The sequence below is a fragment of the Cryptomeria japonica genome, chromosome 2 (genome assembly GCF_030272615.1).
Source record: "Cryptomeria japonica chromosome 2, Sugi_1.0, whole genome shotgun sequence".
Taxonomy (NCBI): Eukaryota; Viridiplantae; Streptophyta; class Pinopsida; order Cupressales; family Cupressaceae; genus Cryptomeria; species Cryptomeria japonica.
In genome coordinates, this window is record NC_081406.1 from 619,420,321 (window position 1) to 619,441,391 (window position 21,071).

Below are 21,071 nucleotides of genomic sequence, written 5' to 3' on the forward strand. Positions count from 1 at the left end.
CATGCATAGTAATGGAATGTTCGAAGAATGTGGTATAAATATACCACCTAAAACGATCAAGGAGTTTATTTCAAGTTTGTTTTGCAACCCACTAAATGAACAAAATTTCCTTTTCAATGCATGTGTTTCTGGTGTATGTGATATATGTGGCAATCTTGCATTGTTGGATGAATGTTTGCATGAAAATCTTTCAAATGATTTTGGACAACAATTAATTGATGTTAAAATATTTAAAACTATTGAGTATCCACTGAAGGATGGAAAGGTTGGAAAATGATGTGATCTAATCACTGAAAAAGTTAGTGTTCATGCATTTATGAATGAATTCAAGAGTAACATCATACCTAAATATGTTAAACACACTCAAAATGCTAGATGGCTCGATGGTCAGTTTCGAATATGTAAGGATACATTTCCTGTTGGTAGTATACTTTCGGTTGTTGACTTTGCAGAGAACTACATGCTTGCACCACAAGATGAGGTACAATCACAATACTACAATTCAGTGCAAGTATCAATTTTTGTCCATATTGTCTATAGGCATGCACCAGATAGTACACAAGAGGATCGCAAAATTTTGAGAGAGTACCATTTCTATATGAGTGATAATAAATTACACTCATCTGAGTTTTTCCAGTTTTGCTTCAAGACCTTTTTTCAGAATTTGAGGGACAGAGAAATTCAGATGACACAACATCTAATATGGTCTGATAATTGCACAGGGCAATTCAAGAATGCTAGAATGTTTTATTGGTTGAGTAGGATTCATAAAAAAACTAATATCAAACACATTTGGAGTTTTTTTGAGGCTAGACATGGGAAAGGAGAACATGACGGTGCTGATGCATGTGTTAAGAGAGCCCTTTGTAGAGAGCAACTCAAATTCAAGGAAAAGGCAAAATTTAAAAATGCAAGTGCAATTGTGGATTGGTGTAGTGCAAATTTATCCACAGGATCAAGTTAGAACTCTACAATTAGACGTTTCTTCTGGCTAGTTAAAGAGGAGAATATCCTTCCAAGATATGATTGTGATACAATAAATGGATCAGCTAGATGGCATTCATTTAAGAGTTCTAATTCTAACACTTGGACTATATGGACTAGAGAGCTTGCATGTTTTTGTCAATTTTGTGTTGCTGGTGAATGGGAAGAATGCGAGAATGCGGAATGGGTCGAAGAATGGCAACACAAATCCTTAACACCTACTGAGACACAATATGAAGATGTTAGAAGAAATGAAGACCTCGATCATGCATTTGCATCAGAAGATTATGATCATGTTTTGGACCTCATACAACCTGGTAATTTAATTCAATTTATTGTTTATAACTTTAAATTATATATTTTTATGTATTGTCATATAATTTATGATTACATATTTGAATTATAAATTCTAACAAGTTTTATTTCTACACATTGTACTTATATTTGTTTTATAGGACATGTGTATGCTATTGTTGCACCTGAGGATAATGATGAGTAGGTTGAGTATTGGCTAGCTAGATGTGTAGAACCTAAGAAAAAGTTGATATGTGATCAAGTAGATGATGATGGTTTTCAGTATCTAGTTGGGTCTGTTGTGGTGGTTGGTACATGGCTACGCAAATACTTAACAAGAAGGAATGGCTTACCAGCTTATGAAGACTACCAATCAGAAAAGAAGATTATACACTATTCTCATTTGGTGGTGGCAACAAACATCAAATTAGAAAGATACAAAGGTAGACCTGCTAATAAGGTATTGTGGACACTTTCAGTAGAAGAGCATGAGGCAATCATAGACGCATTGCAGAAGAGAGAGAATGCAAATGGTACATTGGGTTGAATTAAATTTATATGCATGTAAGATAGAATTATGTCTTAAATATGACCTGACTCTATATTTATCATTGTATGACAAATCTATATTTATAGTGTACTTTTTTATTTTAGTACCATGAAGTCCATGCTTTTCATACCACTACTATTTGCACTAATAAACCATCAATACACTAGTAAAGTAGTGTGGTCAACTTAAGAGGAAAGTCGGTACTATGTTTATAGCTTCCTAATAATTTGGTTAGCCTTAATTCCATCAATCTATTGGATTCCTCTATGAGATTCATTTATAATTAATAATCCTTTTATATAATCATGAAAATCATGATTCCTCTATGAGATTCATTTATAATTAATAAGTCGATACTTGTGTGAACTCTTTTAAATATTTAATCATGATAATTGTTTTTCTTTGTCCCTTTAACATTGTATTTGTCTACATTTGATACAATTTTGGTTTCATAAACAATATTGTATTAGTTATCTTATTCTTAATGTTATTTTGTGCACATTGAATTATAAACTGTTGCACTATAATAACAAGTCTTAAAATAATAATTTAACAAGGAAATGACATTAAAACAAGTCCAAATAACATAATAACAAAACAATGTATCACATATATAATCACTAGAGTGTGCCAAATCACATAACACAACCTGATATCATAATAGCAAGGAAATGACATAATAAAAAGTCCTATATATAATCACATAACACATAGCAACAAGTCCTATATATAATCACATAATAACAAGTCCCGGGATAACATAACAAGTGTCATCATAAAAAGTCCACAATACAATAACATGACATGATCTAAAATATACAATCTAAGAACTCACATGCATCTCATCTGCAGTCCTCTTCACTCCATGTGAAGGTGGCTGAGATGAATCATCCTGCTGCACGTGGTCTTGAGATGCACCATCTTGTGTCTATGCAATATCAGTGTTTGCACCCTCTTGTGCATTATTAAAAGATTTTACATGAGAAGAAGTTACTTGCATAATTCACTTATAAAATAATTAAATACTAAAAAAATTTAAATAAATTTCCATACGACCGTGCTTGACAATGCCCTCACTGATATGTGGAGGTCCACTATCATGAACAAGAAAAGTGGTCATAGCCAAGTCCTACAAAAAAAAACATTGTATATCAATTTTGATAATCCATATAAAAGCCAGGTACACAGTATAAACAAATTAGAAATTGTTTTTGTAATCATTGTGCCTCAAATGATAATGTCGATGGTTGCATCTGGCTCAACCCCATAGTCGTACCAATATTGGTAGTGGTGTGGACCTGAACAACGTATATAAAGCATGAATCAAACTTGTATATATACATAAACTATAAAGTATATATATATATAGACTACAAGATTATCACAGAAAAGCATACATGTGATGCAAGGAAAGTAACTGATGGTCGAAGGCATACATGTGATGCACCATCAAACGATCCAGAAGCCTACAATTGCAAAAAATAACGAACATGAATCAAAGTTGTACTTAAATTAGTAAGCATGTAAACACTTCAAATTAATGGATGAAAAACATACTAGTGGTATGTGAGGCTGAGCCTCAGTGGTCCATGGGTCACCTAAAGAAGTACCCACCTCAGTGCTACATGAAGCACCCTACAAAATTGAAAAAACATATCATATGTAAATCATTACATTAAAAAATTTATTATTTATTTTAAACGTACATATCAATACAATCTATCTAGATGAAAGTGCATAAAGTAAATGGGGCACCAACATCTCTGGGTATTGAGGTAACATGTTGTCTGTTCCTCAATGATGTGGTGTGATCCATCATCTATTCAGAAAAAATTGACTCATGTTATGGTTCATATGTGTATATATAAGGAATTTAATATTGCACTGTAAATTATACAAATAAATTTGTACCTCTCTAGGCTGATCATCGTCTGCCCACAAGAGATCAACGTATGAAGAGACGACATCAGCATGTGCAGCCTCCTCGGCATCATCGTAACCACCATGGGCGGCATCAGCATCATCAAAATCATCATCTCCTCCAGGGGCAGCCTCACTCTGTGGACCCCTACATACATCCCCACAACTTGTGCAACCATGTGCCAAGCAGGGGGCAGCCCTCACCTCCCGCAACTGTTGTACCAAATTGCTCGACAAGACACTCAATGAACCTAGAGCAGAATTCACCGCTCGATGATGGGAAGGTGCTGGAACAACTGGTGATGGAAGAGGAACCAATGGATCATCGTGCACACGGTTTCTAACCCTGTCGCTCAATTTTTCTCCTGGCCTATCCTGGGGCATGCCTCTCCCAACCCCCTGAAAAGATCTAATATCAAAGTAATTGGGCTTTTTTCCCAATTCAAATTCTGCCCATAATTTCTTCAAAAAATACATTGGGACCTCATGATTGGAGTGTGTTGGATGGTTAAAGACCATCCACCACCTCTCCCAAAAGTGGCTAGCACTGCCCGGTTGCCTACACCATCGAATAGAGATTCGTGGCTTCTTCGGATCTATCTCTTCACCCGTCTTAGGGTTCACAAAATATTTTTTCAAATCTATTTTTGTTATTTTTAAATCATTAACTTGTTTGTATGTGAGGCCATCTGCGTAAAATGCATGCAATCCCTCACGCCAGCTACAATAGCTATCTAACTCGCTATCTAATGCCTGCATAGACTGTACAATGCCTTGCATACTATCTGCAAGGCATAACAACTGAGGGGGTGGATGAGGCTCACGCCTAATAGTGTGAATATCTCTAATCAGAGCATCAATATTTGTCCTAATTGTCTGTTGCAATTGCTCTGGTGGAGGTGGAGGGGGTGGAGGTGGAGGTGGTACTATACCTAATAGCTCATCTATCTCAACTCATCCATCATGTGAAAATAATCTTCATATATATGCAAACATGAAAATTTACAATTACAATTACAAACATGAAAATTTACAATTACAATTACAAACTTGAAAATTTACAATTACAATTACAAACTTGAAAATTTACAATTACAATTACAAACATGAAAATTTACAATTACAATTAAAAACATGAAAATTTACAATTACAATTACAATTACAAACTTGAAAATTTACAATTACAATTACAAACATTAAATTTTCGATTACTTTTATAGGATTTTATATAGATTGTTACAAACAGAGATTAATAAAAAATTTATAAAAGACATTTAAGGGAAGAATTATTAGGATTATGATCTTTTTAGTAGAGCATATGTATTGGTTATTCTTATTTTTAGAAGCTCACTTCATCAATGTTCGACAAGATATATGAAGGGTTGATCATAAAACTACATAGTTTTTTTAAGTTGAAGGTGCATTTGGGCTTTAGAAGATCTTCCATGACTTGTAAAGTCAAAGGAGGTGATCTAAAACCAAGCATATAATTATTTTAAATTTTATAAAATCATTATGCTCAATCAATTTGGGAAATATAAAAATAATATCCAATCTCTTTGCTATTATTTAATTAAACTAGTCCCTTTGTTTGTCGATGTGAGTCTTCCCTTTCTAATTTTAAATTACAAACTTGAAAATTTACAATTACAATTACAAACATGAGGAGGCATCATAGGTTTCTCTATTCATCCTTTTGTGGTAAAATTAGAAAGGGATAACTATGATTCTTTTGTAAAATGGTATCTTCATAAGTTTTAGGTGGTTTAATCATTTTCCTTTTATGTATGGAGTCATACCTAAACTAGAAAAACTAGAAAATATATAATCTTGGTGTAACATCATTGACCATGTAGGAGTGATTTGATCTAGTATCAAGATCACGATTCTATGTTTATTGCATTGGATATTGATTTCCCCCATACACTTTGGAATAGACTTTAGGAGATCCATACCCTTCGATGGTGATACTTAAGAGGAAATTCATTATATCATATTAAATAATTTATTTACTTAAGATCAACTTTTATTTACATATTAAATAATTTTCAAAATATATTTTAATTATGTACATCAATTATATCAATTAGAATAAACATTTGGTAATGAAATACAAGCAATTATCATAAAAAATTTAGAATCAATTCATTCTAAATGTAAAATGATACATACACATATAAATATATAATCAGTTTTTTTATTTAATATATACTTGGCAAAATAAATTTATATAGACGTGTAAATTTTTAAGTAATTTAGTGGGGTTTATAATGAAACCTATCCAAGAAAATTTGTCATATATTAGAATACATAACTCATCTACCCTATATAGACACCACCCTCAACTCTCCCTTCTTGTTGGTTCTTCTTTTACTATTTCAATTAATGCTTTCACATAATATAATACATTCACTTCCAACACACACTCTACTATAATACATTCACTTTCAACACACACTCTACTAATATTGCTACAATAAGATTGCAATACCTCAAACTCTTGATGTACACCTTCTATTTATACTTTCTTGCTTTCCATTTGAGGCAAGTAGGTCACTAAGTCCAATCCTTTCAAGAAATCAACAAACATTTCTTAGACATGAGATGGATTATAAACATCATAGGTAGTTGGGAGCTTATTCATAATTCTTAGTAACATGTGATGGATTATAAACATGATACTTCGCAATTGATAATAATTCTATTTCATCTAAAATAATTACATATTCCCACCATTGTGCAAACTATGCACTAAAGAATTACAAGGTGATTATTGCCTAGTGATAGATATTGGTATAACAAATTACATTTTATTACAAATTGGTATAAGATAAACCAAATAATTATAACATACACTTTCATGGCCTACCCTTATATTGACATGTATGAAAACATAATGATGTAGTGATTGTATTAGTTGATATCCACTTGTAGCCTAGACAATTCCTACACTATCTACAATGACCCATTTCTAATCATAGCCAATCCTCTTGATCATGCAAAAAAATGGGCCACCATGCCCTATACATGAGGTCTTGATTATTAGTTGTTATCATTAAGACCAACACTAACACTACCCTCAACTGTCTTCCACCATACTTGTATAGGCCTTAGTTCAATACTCTAACCAATATATTCTTGACACATTATGACACAATGATGGTGCATAATCTTGAGAGGTCACCTAAACACAATGACATGGATAAAATTCAGGGGCTCCTCAACATTTCCCTCACTATATTCTATGCCCCTCTAATGCCAATCCCTTTTACTCGTTTGCATTCTTCATTCTTGATGTGGATTTGGCCATGTGCGTATGATTGTGCCATTTACATTTTGAATGTAAATCTTTCAGTTTTACTTTGATCTTATTCTAGATGCTTCATTTGTTGCATTGTATGCCCCTGAGTGTTTATTGTTTGCTTAGTTTGATATATGTTTTGTGATTGCTTTGGACCCATGATGTGTTGGATCACCTTATGGTGATTTGTAATTTTGTAGTTACATTGAGATGAATGATGATCTATTATACCTTTGCTGATTATGATAGATTGAAAACCAAAAAAAATAAAATTTAACTCTAAAAGCTCCAATCAAAAACTAAATATATGTTTCATTTGATACAACACTGCTAGGAAAAACATTGATCACTAAGCACCATTTAATTTAGGATTTAGGGTTTAGGGTTTAGGGTTTAGGGTTAATTTAGGGTTTAGGGTTAATCAACCAAGATAGTCAAATTTAGGGTTAATCAACCAAGATAGTCAAATTTCTCCTGGGACTTGTTCATTTTTTTCTATTTAAGGTTTAGTGTTCATTTTTCTATTCAGGGTTTATTGTCTATTTTTTGCGTCTAATGTTTATTGTTCGTTTTTCTATTTAGGGTTTATTGTCTGTTTTTTGCATCTAATGTTTATTCGTTTTTCTGTTCAGGGTTTATTGTCTGTTTTTTGCGTCTAATGTTTACTGTTCGTTTACGTTTTTGTTTTTTTCCTACGGTTTAAATACTATTCATGTTTTTTTTTTCCTACGGTTTTTACTATTCATGTTTTTTGCAATATTTGAAAACTGAAAACTATTTTAAACATGAAATAAAAGACGATTTTCAAACTTTAAAACATAAAAATTAAAAAATATCAATACATTAACATTTTTTTTATGAAAAACAATAAAAATAAATAAAATAGAATATAAAAAATAAAGTTAAATACCTGGGAGGTAAAAATGGTCTAGGGGGTCAGCTGAGGTGAAGAAAACGGGTACCCGTGCTCCTTAGAAATGCCTGCCCGTTTTTCAAATAGTAAAAATGATGGTAAAATGGTTAAAAATATATATATATATACATTTCAAAAACGGATGCCCGTTTAGCTTCGGGCACCCGCTGCTAAACGGACGCCCGTTTTGTTTTGGCTCGGGTACCTGAAGCTAAACGGGTGCCCGATTTGTTCAAACCGGGCACCCGTTTCTAGCGGGCTCATTTCCCAACCCGCGGCCTTCCGCGGGATTGGGACCCAACTCTATACATTTACCCTTATAAGAATGTACAAAACATTGAAAATGTATATAAATTATATATATATATATAACAGTTTATATATAAAAAATAATGCAAATATATTGTTTTATTTTATTATTTAGAAATTATTATTTTTTCTTATAAATTATTTTATTTTATTTTAAAACAATTTTGTTGTCATATCTTTTTATTTTTTAATCTATTTTCATATTTTTTTTAATTTAATGTAGAGTCACCACTTAACTGAACGCCTCTTGAGATATTGCATTATATGTAATGGAATGTGTGCACTTTGGAAAGTGAAATGCTTCTTTTCCATTACACGAGAGCGACTCCTCCGCTGTTGGGAGAATTAGAAGCTATCAACGAATACGAAACTAGAGTTGTAGAGAGGGAGAAAAAAAAAGCAAACAGAAAGCTTCAGCTATATTAACAAAGGCAACGGTTCATGACTAAAATAACAATTTGCTAATTTTTCTAAATATTAAAAAATGATTATATACTAAAAATAGCAAGTGCATCTGAAAATAGTCTTATCTACAGTTTAGTTTCAGTTTTTGTCTATTTAGTATTCTGAAAAATTACTCTACTTATCCTATAAAAGCATTCAAACAGAAGAGAGAAAAAAAAGGCATTCAAACAGACTAGCAGAATGCTTCTCTAGGTTTGATTCCGAGTTTGTACTTCATTTATTTTGAAGTAGTGTTAAAATGCTGGATTTCAACAGAACAGCTGAGGTTATGTGTGTGGAATGATAATGGAGAAGAAGGAGATGGTGAGACTGTGTTTGCAAGAGTTGAGAGCTGTGAAGGTATTGGGACAAGGGGCCACTGGAACTGTGTTCTTGGTTATAAACCAGAAGTCTGACAGACCCTTTGCACTCAAAGTCATGAGGAAATGTGCAAGTGTAAGTAAGGAAGAGGCTAATGAATTGTTGAAGAGGATACAGACTGAGTTAGACATTGTGTCTTCACTGCACCACCCATTTCTTTTCTCATTACAGGGCGTTGTGGTGACAGACAGAATTACTGGTTTTCTAGGAGAGTATTCCCCAGGTGGGAATCTCCAATCTCTAAGGCTAAAACAGCCTCAAAAGACCTTTCCCGAGTCTACAATCAGGCAAGAACAGTAACACCCAATATCTCTTTTATTAGTTTTTGGGCGAATGAAAAGAAATTTCAGTTATCTAATGCTATGAATGCACTTTCATAGGTTTTATGCAGCAGAGATTGTGATTGCGTTGGAGCAACTACACAGCCAGGGCATAGTCCACAGGGATCTGAAGCCTGAAAACATCCTCATACAAGCCAGTGGACACATAATGCTTATAGACTTCGATCTATCCACCAGGATTTCACCCAAGAATCTCAATACACAAAAGTTGCAGAGATCCAAGCCCTCACACCTAGCTTCTATGCTATACTGCTGCATGAAGTTACCATCAAATTCAAGCCAGCAAGGTGCTACAGATTCATATTCAATGCCCAAAGAAAGAGCATCCAGATTGAGATCCAAATCTTTTGTGGGCACAGAAGAATATGCAGCTCCAGAGATGTTGAAGCGCACTGGTCATGAATTTGCAGTGGATTGGTGGGCTCTGGGGATTCTACTCTATGAGTTGCTCTATGGCAAAACACCATTCAAAGGGGCTACAAGGCAGGAGACTTTCTACAACATTATAACAAACCGTCCCAGATTGAGAGGGACATGGAGTCCTCTCAAGGATATCATAGTCAGGTTACTCATGAAGAAGCCATGTGAAAGATTGGGCTCCCTTAATGGGGCTCAAGACATAAAAGAACACCCCTTTTTCAAGTCCCTTAGCTGGGATACCATTCATTTTGTTTCCAGACCGCCATTTGTGCCTCTATCCCATCATTCTCTACATGAGCACTTCATCAACAATGTTAACATTTCAATTGACATCGAAGGGACAGGAAAAAGTGATAACATCATCCCCGATTTGAGAAATGCCATGGAGAAGAATGGACACAATTGGGTAGAGGGCTTGTCCGAACCAGAAGAAATGCAAGATTTTAGTGTGTTTTAATTGTAAAATCGTTGAGAAGGATGTATTGTTGTTATTGTAAAGAAGCTTGTAATGGAACTTTTTATAAAAGCAAATCTTGCTATAATTTTTTTGACCTCACAAATCGTACCAATTGATTTTGGTTTTCCTTGTCGAGTAAAATTGGGAATGGGACGAAGTAGAGGAAGCTGCCAATGTTTTTAATGGCGCCTGTAAAATCGCAATCGGGGTTTTCGTCATTAATACTAGATATTACATGTTAAGTTTGCTGTACTGATAAATATGTAATACTCCCTGCGATTTTATTTTGCCCTGCGATTTTATTTTGGCGAAGCTATAATATTATTCGTTATATCTGTTTGTGGCCAAAAATTATAAAAAGGAAAAAATTTAAAATGGTTCCTATTTTAAGATTCTCTATAATATTATTGGTTATATATGTTTGTGGCCAAAGATTATTAAAAGGAAAACTTTTAAATTGTTCATACAAGATTTTAAAAAATCTATTTTCAAAATTAATTTCTAAAGTTAGAAATTATCTTATTTTTGTCAAAATAAATATTAAAAAATTGTTTTTAATTGATAAACAAATAATTCATTAGTAATCAGTTAAATTTTCACCCAGTAGAATAGTATTACCTAAAAACAAGTAGTAAAGTTCTTTCTGAAAATTTAATTTGTAGAATAGTGAAATTTAAAAATAAATAAATTAGTAAAACAAAAGCAGTACTACAATGTATTATAAGCATTTAATTTGACGTTGTGACACTTATATGCATGAAAAGTGGAAAAATATTTTTTTATTATTTTAAAAATTCTATTTTATTTATTTTATTCTCTCATGGGCTTACTTAACTAATTTTTAATTATTTAATGCTAATTATATATTTACTTCCATCTCTCAAGTACCACTCAACTTTGAGTGGTCAATCAATTCGTCTATCTCCTTCATACAATCAATTAAGTCCATTTTTTTCTAAAAATTTAAAATATAATAATAATAATTTGGTAATATAAAAATAATAATATATTAAAATATAATAATATAATCATATTTTAATAATAATTTAATATTAACTCTAATATCATAATATAAAAAAAAAAAAAATTAGTTGAATAATGAACAATTATGATATCTTTGTGTGTACTTTACCTATACCTATATTCTTCTAAAGATAGGTATGCCTGTTTTAAAATTTATCAATATAAGAAATTAACAGTTTTCATTAAAAAAAATTACAAATCATTTTATAACAACCTTTCTTATAAAAGATAATAGAAAACAAAAAGCATCAAAATTTTCAATAGCTTTCAATATTTTCTAAATCAAGAACCAATTCAATAGTGAGTTGCTTAAATCCTAACAACTATTATAATATAGAAAGATTACAAGACTTGATCCAATTTAAGATGTAATAGTGAAATATGTGTCATGGCTATGATGCACAAGAGATGTAGGTAAAATATATTAAACATAGAAATGTACAAAGTATAAAATGAAAGGATAATAAGGTAATGTAAGAAAACATAATGGTAAAAGAAATCATCATAAATTCATGATTGGATGAAAGGGGAAATGGTGAAAAAGAATCAATTAATATGGTAGAATAAAGACAAAAGGAAAAGCTATATAAAGAAAATATATAAAAAGTATATGAATATACATAAGAATAAAAAATATATATTATGAAATATATTGGGTGTAACAATATGATCAACAAATATAATACTAGATGCTTCTTTTTTTACAAGCTCTTTGTGTTAATTTATGGTTTCACTTATTCTTTTATTGAAACTTAGGTATTTGTTGGAAGTTTGTGTCTTTTATTTATTATTTTCTTGGTTCATTAGTAATTTGTTCTTGATAAGGATTATTTGAATTAATGTTTAGAAATTTTCATTTGTGCTTATTAGAAATAGGTTGTACACTTTCAAATCATTTGAATTAGGAAAATATTTATCGAGCCTCTTTTGAATTGTGTGTCATTCATCAAAATGTATCTTTTAGAAATCATGTATGGTATCATGCCTTTTGTAAGGTACATCTTATGGTGGCTTCATAAATATGCTTAATATAAAGTGACTAGCTTCATATATTGGCTTGTAATGATCTACTTTATCTTCATAATTTTTTCTTTATGTACAAATCTAATAGATTAAATAAATATTTAGATAAATTCCTTTGTATTTATTAGAAAGGGGTTGTAGAATTTTGGTTCATTTGGCTTAGAAAAATATTTATTCAACCTCTTTGAATCATTCGTAATTTATTTAAATGTATCTTTAAAAATTATTTAGAGTATCATGACTTTTGTAAGGTACATCTTATAGTACCTTCATGACTAGCATCATATATTGTCTTCTAATGATCTTTTATCTTTATCATTTTTCCTTTCTATATAAGTTTAACACATTGAAGAAATGTGAATGAGATATCTTTACAATTATCTAATACATGGTTGTCCAAGAAATGCACTATCTACCAAAGAATACATAACATTTAAATTTTAGTAGCTCATTAAGTCCAATAATAAATTATAAAATTCTACATCCCAATATGTAGATTAACATTTCATTATTGATTTTGAATGAAACCAAATAATGTGCATATTATCAATAATCAAAATGAATATTGAAAATTGGTTCTTTATACAATGAACTCAAAAGATGATGAGTGTCTGAAATCACCTAATATGTACAATGGAACATTATAATTATTTTGTTGATCTCCTCATCGTAAAGTGTAACTAATGGTGCAGAAAGAGGAGTAAGATCTAGTATTAAAGTCAATAATTTCCACAGAACCATGACCATGTCACATGTCCTCCTATTCCAAATTATTATTATCTTCCTCGACATTATTAGTTCCTGCGTAGCATAGAATAGCATAGAACTATAGCGGAGGGAGCAATTTTAAACTGTGATTAATCTTCCTTTGTTCAACCAATTAGACTATTGGATTTGTTATATGAATTCGTATTTGGCGAGCAGGAAGCAGTCCTTGTCCAGATCCACCGCGGTCTTTGGAAGATGTGTGATATCAAAGCCTGTGAAACCCTATCCAAATCATGTCCAATTCTGGATCCCCATTTGTATATGATAATAGTGTGTCTTCATTCCTTTGTGTGGTTATTTTGCATGTTCATATTTTTAACTATATATGGAAATGATTAAATAATCTAGTCAAATGGTGAAAAACAAATGATTTATTACAAAAAAAAAAAAAGTTTGGAATTGAAATCAGATAACTAGAGGTGTTGAAAAATATCATTTTCACCTTAATTATGCAAAAATAAAGGGGTTCCTAAGTGTGTATATATCTTAGGAATGCTTTTGGATTATTAAAAAGGCAAAGATGATTATATTGGGCATGATAAAGTGAGTTACAAAATATTGAATTTTAATTTCGAAAATATATCTTTATGAGAGATATTAACTCCTTAGAGTTGCGATTTTCAAAAAGGAGAAAATGATTATTCGTTTTAGCTTTTCTCTAATAAGTAAACAAGGGTTCATTGCTCTCTATATGGTTAAGACACAAAACTGAAATATATAGGTAAAAATAATCTTTGAGGAGATAAGTATGAGAAGTGAAAATTTGGGTTTTTCCATCTTTATCCAGCCGTGGTTTTCTTATTTTGGTGTTTCTTTTCACCATATTCTTAACATTCCCATGATCTGCAGTAACAAGGTAGATTCCATCGACTTGTTCTACTGCATGAAGAATCATTTGTAAAGGTAATGCAAACATTAGTTCAAACATAGAATAACAAAAAAGTATTCTTCTTATTAGTAACACTCCTTCAAATCTCAAATATAATCTGACTAGTACCCGATTACAACACTAAAAATATCCAAGCCAATGCAAGTTCTAACTTTTTATCCAGTAAACGATTAATGATTTTCAAAAAGTAATAGAAAGAGAAAAAAGAGTTTGATCAAACCCATAGGTAAAGGATAAAACCATTGAATAGCATATCCATGATAAGGATTTATAAGAATAAATCATCTAAGCTCAAATTATTGTAAGAAAATTTAGCACACAATAAAGTGAGTAATACTAAATGAATGCTAGGGTCTCTCCTTGTATTGTATGTCTCAAATAAAGGATTAAAAAAATTTACCAAAAATGTCTCTTGACCCCTGGGCCTCTTCTTTGAAGGCCACTTATGATTCCCCCAACGGAAAAGGTTTACTAGTTGATCTAAGTTCCCCAAATGCTAAAGCTAAAAGTTTCTCCTTTCTAGACCCACCAGAGGGTTCTGTTATCTTATTTTCAAAAGACAAGTTGGGCTCCTTAAGTTCTTTTATCCTTAATTCTCATACCTTGCCTAGTGGTTCTATGTGTTCTTCCCCTCCTAGAGATTTTCCTCCTCATCCCCCACTTAAGGAGAATTCCCATGTTGAAGACTCAAATTTGGTCCATATTTCCCTCCAAGCCAACCCTAGTATATTGCCAGTTGCCCCAAATGGATACAGCAAGATATTTAGGATGAAGATATTTAAGATGCAATGAAGAATATTGCAATCACTTTTAACAATTGGGAAAGGCTTGATAAATATTTTCAAAATATTAAGCTTGAGGTGGGCTCAATGGAGCAAAGGAATAAATTCAAAGATGAGATTGCCAAGTTCAAAGTTAATCAATTGAAGATATTGAAGAATATTGAGGAGTTAATTGTGTACTAAAGGGACTCTATTAAGAATACACCTACCACTATCTAGGTTTTCCAATAAGAATTGGAAAAGAAAAAACTTAAAACTAAGTTGCAAAAATCTAGACTTCAACCTCACCATAGCTCTCACCCCTTAGGCCTAAAGAGGAAAATTCACTCACAAGACGCTCCCTACTTTGCTCCTCCTTCAACTATGATGGATGGTTCGAGTCTATCTTTGAAGGAGCTAACTTTCAAAGATAAGTTGGATTTCCTCATAAGGAGTGGCAAGACATTAAAGGCCTCAAACTATTAAATGACCTAGTAGTAGGTAATTTTAGTCCATGGCTGATCTTTTTCTTTGTTTGTAATATATTTGCTTTCCTAGTCTCGCAACTTGTAAAATTCATTTCTCTTGTCTTAATGGTTTCTATGTAATGGGTTTGGGCTCTTTCCCACGCTTATCTATTGAAAACATTTATATTATTAATTAAATAATTTTTATCCCTTAATTAATTAATAATCCTTTTCCTTTATTATTAATAAAATGATTTGTAATTATGTAATCAATTCATCATTTTCCATCTTCTATAATTGAATATTTTTAATATTTAATTATTTCATCTTTTCGTTCACTATAATTACTTAATAAATATTTTATTATTTGTTTATTTTAACTCAAATAAATATAATAAATGTTTTATTTATTTCCTCTATAAATTGCACCCCTTCATCCTCCCACCTCATCAATCCATGCACTAATTATAGGTCCTACCCTTTCTAAAAAATTATCGGAATCCATTGATCTTTCTAATTAATTTTCATCACTGATTAAATGTTAAGTGATGCATATAAATAAGACCTTCAATCCATTTTTTTCTAGAGCATATCATGACCAATCTACCATTATCATTATCATTATCAAGCTCACACTATATCTATCAAGCATCAAGCCTTCATACTATCATGATTATATCAAAGTTATGCTACAAAATCTAAGATAAAATCTATATCGAGAATAAAAGAAAGTATCAAAGAAACAATGGAGAAACCTAAGGTCTTTGTTGTGGTATGATTGTTTATTATTTAATCTATTCATAGATCTTAGGCTTCATTGAGTGAGTATAAATGCGCATTGTTTCCATCTTAATTAGATTCATAATTTCATATGCTCACGAAAAGATATCTTGGTGCAAATAGAAAAATAAGTTTAAGCACATGAAATATTCGATGAAAAACAATTCATGGAACCTAGTCTTCTTAAATCTAAAAATATATTTTCCAAAATTTATATCTTTCCCATGTGTTACTGAATATTCAACAAAAGAAGAGATAAGATACATTTAAGTTTCTAATATTATGAAATTGCCTCTTTTTATATAACGTTACATAATTTGATTCATCCTTAATAAGGGGGGTGGGTAGGGCTAGTTGACCAAATTAATCCACATAAACATCTATAGTATCATAAATTAATTTAGAATTCTATTAGGATTATGTCCTTAATCTTGTTTATGAGATGGAAATGCATCATGTAGGGCTGAAAAGTAATGATTCGTTGAATAATAATAGTTCAAGATAGAATTGTCTCGCACCCTTGTTACAATGATAAAAGGAATCCTTACAATATTTAAATGGAATAGTCAATCTCATCAACCATAATAGGTGGTTTCTTGTACATCATTTTCAATTATGTTGAAACTAAAGTTTAATCAATCGCTATGATCTTAGATAAATTCCATTTAAGATTTTCAAGGATTATTTCTATTGAGAATTAGTTTGGAAAGTCTTCTAAAATGACACAATATATATTAAATTATTTAAAAAATATAATATTCTAAATTACTATGAAGTAAAATATAATATTATAATATGATAGTTTATTATATGATATATTATTGGAAAATATATTAAAAGTCATTTAATCTAAATATTATACATTCTAGATGTTATATTTTGTATAACAACGTTATAATATAATATATAATGTAAAGCACATAATATATACTATAATCAAATATAATCTAAAACATTAGAAAATTATACTATTTCTTAAATTCATAATATTCTTCAAATGATCTATTATTATATAAACTAATATAATATAGTATTATATTCTAATTTATAATATTAGTTTACAAATGTAATGTCATTTTAATATTAATAATATATTTTTTTAATAATAATTCTTCTGTAGAAAAAAATCACCAAAAAAATCACCAATACTATGTTATAAAGACAAGTATTCAACTAGTGATTGTAGATTTTTGCACCCCCTACACAATAGAGCCGATGAGCTATGATACCATGTAGAGTTTTGCCATCCCACCAAAAGCACGTACTAGAGCTGGAGAGGGATCTCATCGTTGATATAATCACTACGCCAACAGTAATAAACTAAGTTTTTCATATAATCCTAAATAAAAATATTTTTTAAATTTAATATCATACAAATTTATCAGTAATAAACTAAGTTTTTTATATAATCCTAAATAAAAATATTTTTTTGATTTAATATCATACAAATTTATCAGATTTCTCCGCTTGCTACCCAAGCTATAAAAACAAAATGCTTTTGGACGATAGACAGATTAGTTGCGTGCAAATCAAATAACATGATATTATACGTGGGATGAGACCAAGACAGGAAGCGTGCAAATATTTCTCTTCCATTACATGACAGCATTATCGAATTCAAAGCATTTTATGTATTGGCACTAAAAAATCTGCAGGATGTTTCCCAGGTTCTGATTCGGGGTTTTGTACTTCTTGGTCTGAGATTAATGTTAAAAGGCTGACTTTCAACAAAACGAGCTAAGATTGTGAGTGTGGGGTGAAAAATGGAGGAGGAGATAAATAGAATGTGTCTGCAAGAGTTGAGGGCTGTGAAGGTATTGGGAGAAGGGGCCAGTGGAACTGTTTTCCTGGTTCTAAAATGCAAGGATGACAGACCCTTTGCACTCAAAGTTATGAGGAAATGTGCAAGTGAAAGTGAGGAGGAGGGTCATGAATTGATGAAGAAGATACAGACTGAGTTAGACATTATTTCATCGTTGAATCACCCATTTCTTTTCTCCTTACAGGGAATTGTGGAGACAGACAGAATTACTGGTTTTCTAGGCGAATATTGCCCAGGTGGGAATCTTCGATCTCTCAGCCAAAAACAGCATGACAAGACCTTTTCGGAGTCTGTAATCAGGTAAGAATACCCAATTGCTGTTTTGTTAGTTTTGGGGTGAATGAAAATGAATTTCAGTGATCTGATGCTATTAATGCTTTGTTATGTAGGTTTTATGCAGCAGAGATTGTGATTGCGGTTGAGCAACTACACAGCCAGGGAATAGTCCACAGAGATCTGAAGCCTGAAAACATTCTCATACAAGCCAGTGGGCACATAATGCTTATAGATTTCGATCTATCCACCAGGATTTTACCCAAGCATATGAATACACAAAAGTTGCAGAGATCCAAGCTCACAGACCTTACTTCAATACTATGCTGCTGCTTTAAAGCATCCCATTCAAGCGAGAAAACTGTTACAGGTTCTCATTCAACACCCAAAAAGCACAATCTTGCACAAGTTAATCCCAGATTGAGATCCAAATCCCTGGTGGGCACAGAAGAATATGTGGCTCCAGAGATGTTGCAGCGCACTGGTCATGAATTTGCAGTGGATTGGTGGGCTCTGGGGATTCTACTCTATGAGTTGCTCTATGGCAAAACACCCTTCAAGGGTGCTACAAGGAAGGACACTTACTACAATATTATAAACAACCGTCCCCAATTCACAGAGACATGGACTCCTCTCAAGGATCTCATAATGAGGTTACTCCAGAAGGAGCCTTCTGAAAGATTGGGCTCCCAAAATGGAGCTCAAGACATAAAACAACACTCCTTTTTCAAGTCCCTCAACTGGAACACCATACATTGTGTTTCCAGACCACCATTTTTGCCTCTCTCCCGTCATTCTCTAGATGAGCACTTGATCAACACTGTTAGCACTTCAATTGACATCGAAGAGTCGGTCGAGATGAAAAGTTCAGGAAAAAGCAATAACACCAGCACTGGTTTCTCCAATCTCATGGAGAAGAAGGGACACAATTGGGTTGAGGAGTTGTCCAAACAAGAAGAGATTCTTGATTTTAGTGTGTTTTAGTTGCAACACCTTTAGAAGGGGATGTAGTTTTTGCAACTCAAACATATATCTTAGCAAGGTTTTTTATGGTTTTAAATAGTTATTCATTTCTTATATATATTAAAGTTTTTTTTTATAGAAGTATTAATGTTTAGAGCAGCTTTTATAATGATAAATTTTAAATTTAAGACTTTGTAATTGTTTAAATTTTCATTCTATTTAAATGGTATTAATATATGGAAAATTCTTGTTTCATTGAAAGTTGAATAACATCCAGTTTGAGTACAAGACAAAACTTACTAATCATTTAGATAAAAGATATATAATACAACATTTTTATTATAATTTTTATATATGTTTGATTTAAAATATTGATAAACAAATATTTATTGACATAATATGTTGAATTGTATATTTAAAAAATATATTAATTTATAATAGTTTAAAATATAAAAATAAATAACAAAAAATTATTAAGGGGAGATTTTGTGGTGTGAAGATGGGAACTTTTGTCTATAGAGCTTATAGCCTAGGTTCATACCTCATGGGGTTGCTCTTTACTACAATAAAAATTGAAAATTTGATTCATAACTTCAATCAAAAGTACCTTTAATACATCAACAATTGAGAACATCAATTTATATCTCTAGTCAAGAGTTTACACCAAAGTTTTAAATTTATATCTCTAGTCAAAAAGAGTTTACACCAAAGGGAGATCATGTGGTGTGATTGATGGTGGGGATTTCTACCTATAGATCCATCAACCTAGGTTCAAAACTCACAAAGTTTCCCTCTACCTCATCAATAATTGAGAGCTCTAGTTCATATCTCTAATCAAAAATCTTTTACTGTAATCGAGTTGCCAATCCATTGTGTTCACTAGTTTGAATCTCCAAAAATGTAAAAGAATAAAAACATAATTTATGTAAATATCCTCTAATAACCAATTATACCACAATGGATAAAACAAAATTACCTAGGGTAATAAGTAAGAACTACTAAATAAAATTGTTATAACTAGTAAATAAATATTTAATTATAGCATTGATTATCTATGAACGATCACCATGCCAACTATAACTATAAACATAAACATTAGATAACAATTCCCCCATCTTTACCCCAAAGCCTAATTAACACCATTTGACATCACCATGCAAACTTGACATAAAATGCCTTAAAACTACAATATGCCATTTAAATTGAAAACAAAACATGAACACCTAAAATAGGGTAAAGAATAACATTAAACCACTAAACATATTAAATTCCATGTACCAAGCCTATTAAAATAATAGAAATTGATAATAATCTACCCAACACAAAATAAAAATAAGCCTATCACCATAATTACCTAGGGGTGGCATCCTACATCACTTAATACAAAACCCATACACCCTATTCTTTGGCATAGGAACACTTATATCAAGGCCATATGCTCTTATCACTAGCACTACACATTGCAACTTAAAATAATCAATCACTAATGTCATGTGCATTGCCCTTGTCAACAATAAATTTCCCAGCTAGGGAATAGTAACTCTATTTCTGAAATTCAATATTCACCTTGAAATGTGATAACAATATGTCATATTTCAATTCAAAGGTATTTTCAAAATTCTTGTAATGTGTTATTATCAACTCCTAATGCATTCACTTCTTCCTCCAACTATAAAATGGGTCCTTCAAGCTCTAATCCAAGGATAGATGCTTGTTTTTCCCAACTAGATAACCTTAAATAACTATAGAAAAGGTAACCTTCCACCGCTTCCTCCTTTTTAACCATAACCAATAAATTCAATATTTTCATCCACTACTTTTTTAAACATGAACTTTTAATCTTCTAGAATCACTATATGGGAATGAAAGATTTTTATATGTTCCAAACCCTTCTTGCCTAAGATAGTCTTTACTAGTTGTATAATAGCCTCCATCACATTGAAAAAAATATCTACAAGAAATGATCTAAAACCATTCCCTTCTTGAG

General features: G+C 31.5%; 2 protein-coding genes across 2 annotated transcripts; both read left to right on the forward strand.

The window, feature by feature from the left end:
* Positions 1 to 8,940: 8,940 nt before the first annotated feature.
* On the forward strand, positions 8,941 to 10,382 carry LOC131078725 (serine/threonine-protein kinase OXI1). Its single transcript, XM_058016494.2, has one exon. The coding sequence runs from the start codon at positions 9,464 to 9,466 to the stop codon at positions 10,313 to 10,315; it is 852 nt and encodes a 283-aa protein (XP_057872477.2). The 5' UTR covers positions 8,941 to 9,463; the 3' UTR covers positions 10,316 to 10,382.
* A 7,407-nt stretch (positions 10,383 to 17,789) lies between these two features.
* LOC131078706 (serine/threonine-protein kinase OXI1-like) lies at positions 17,790 to 19,105 on the forward strand. Its single transcript, XM_058016477.2, has 2 exons — positions 17,790 to 18,148; positions 18,238 to 19,105. The coding sequence occupies exons 1-2, from the start codon at positions 17,790 to 17,792 to the stop codon at positions 19,103 to 19,105; spliced, it is 1,227 nt and encodes a 408-aa protein (XP_057872460.2).
* The last annotated feature ends 1,966 nt before the right edge of the window (positions 19,106 to 21,071 follow it).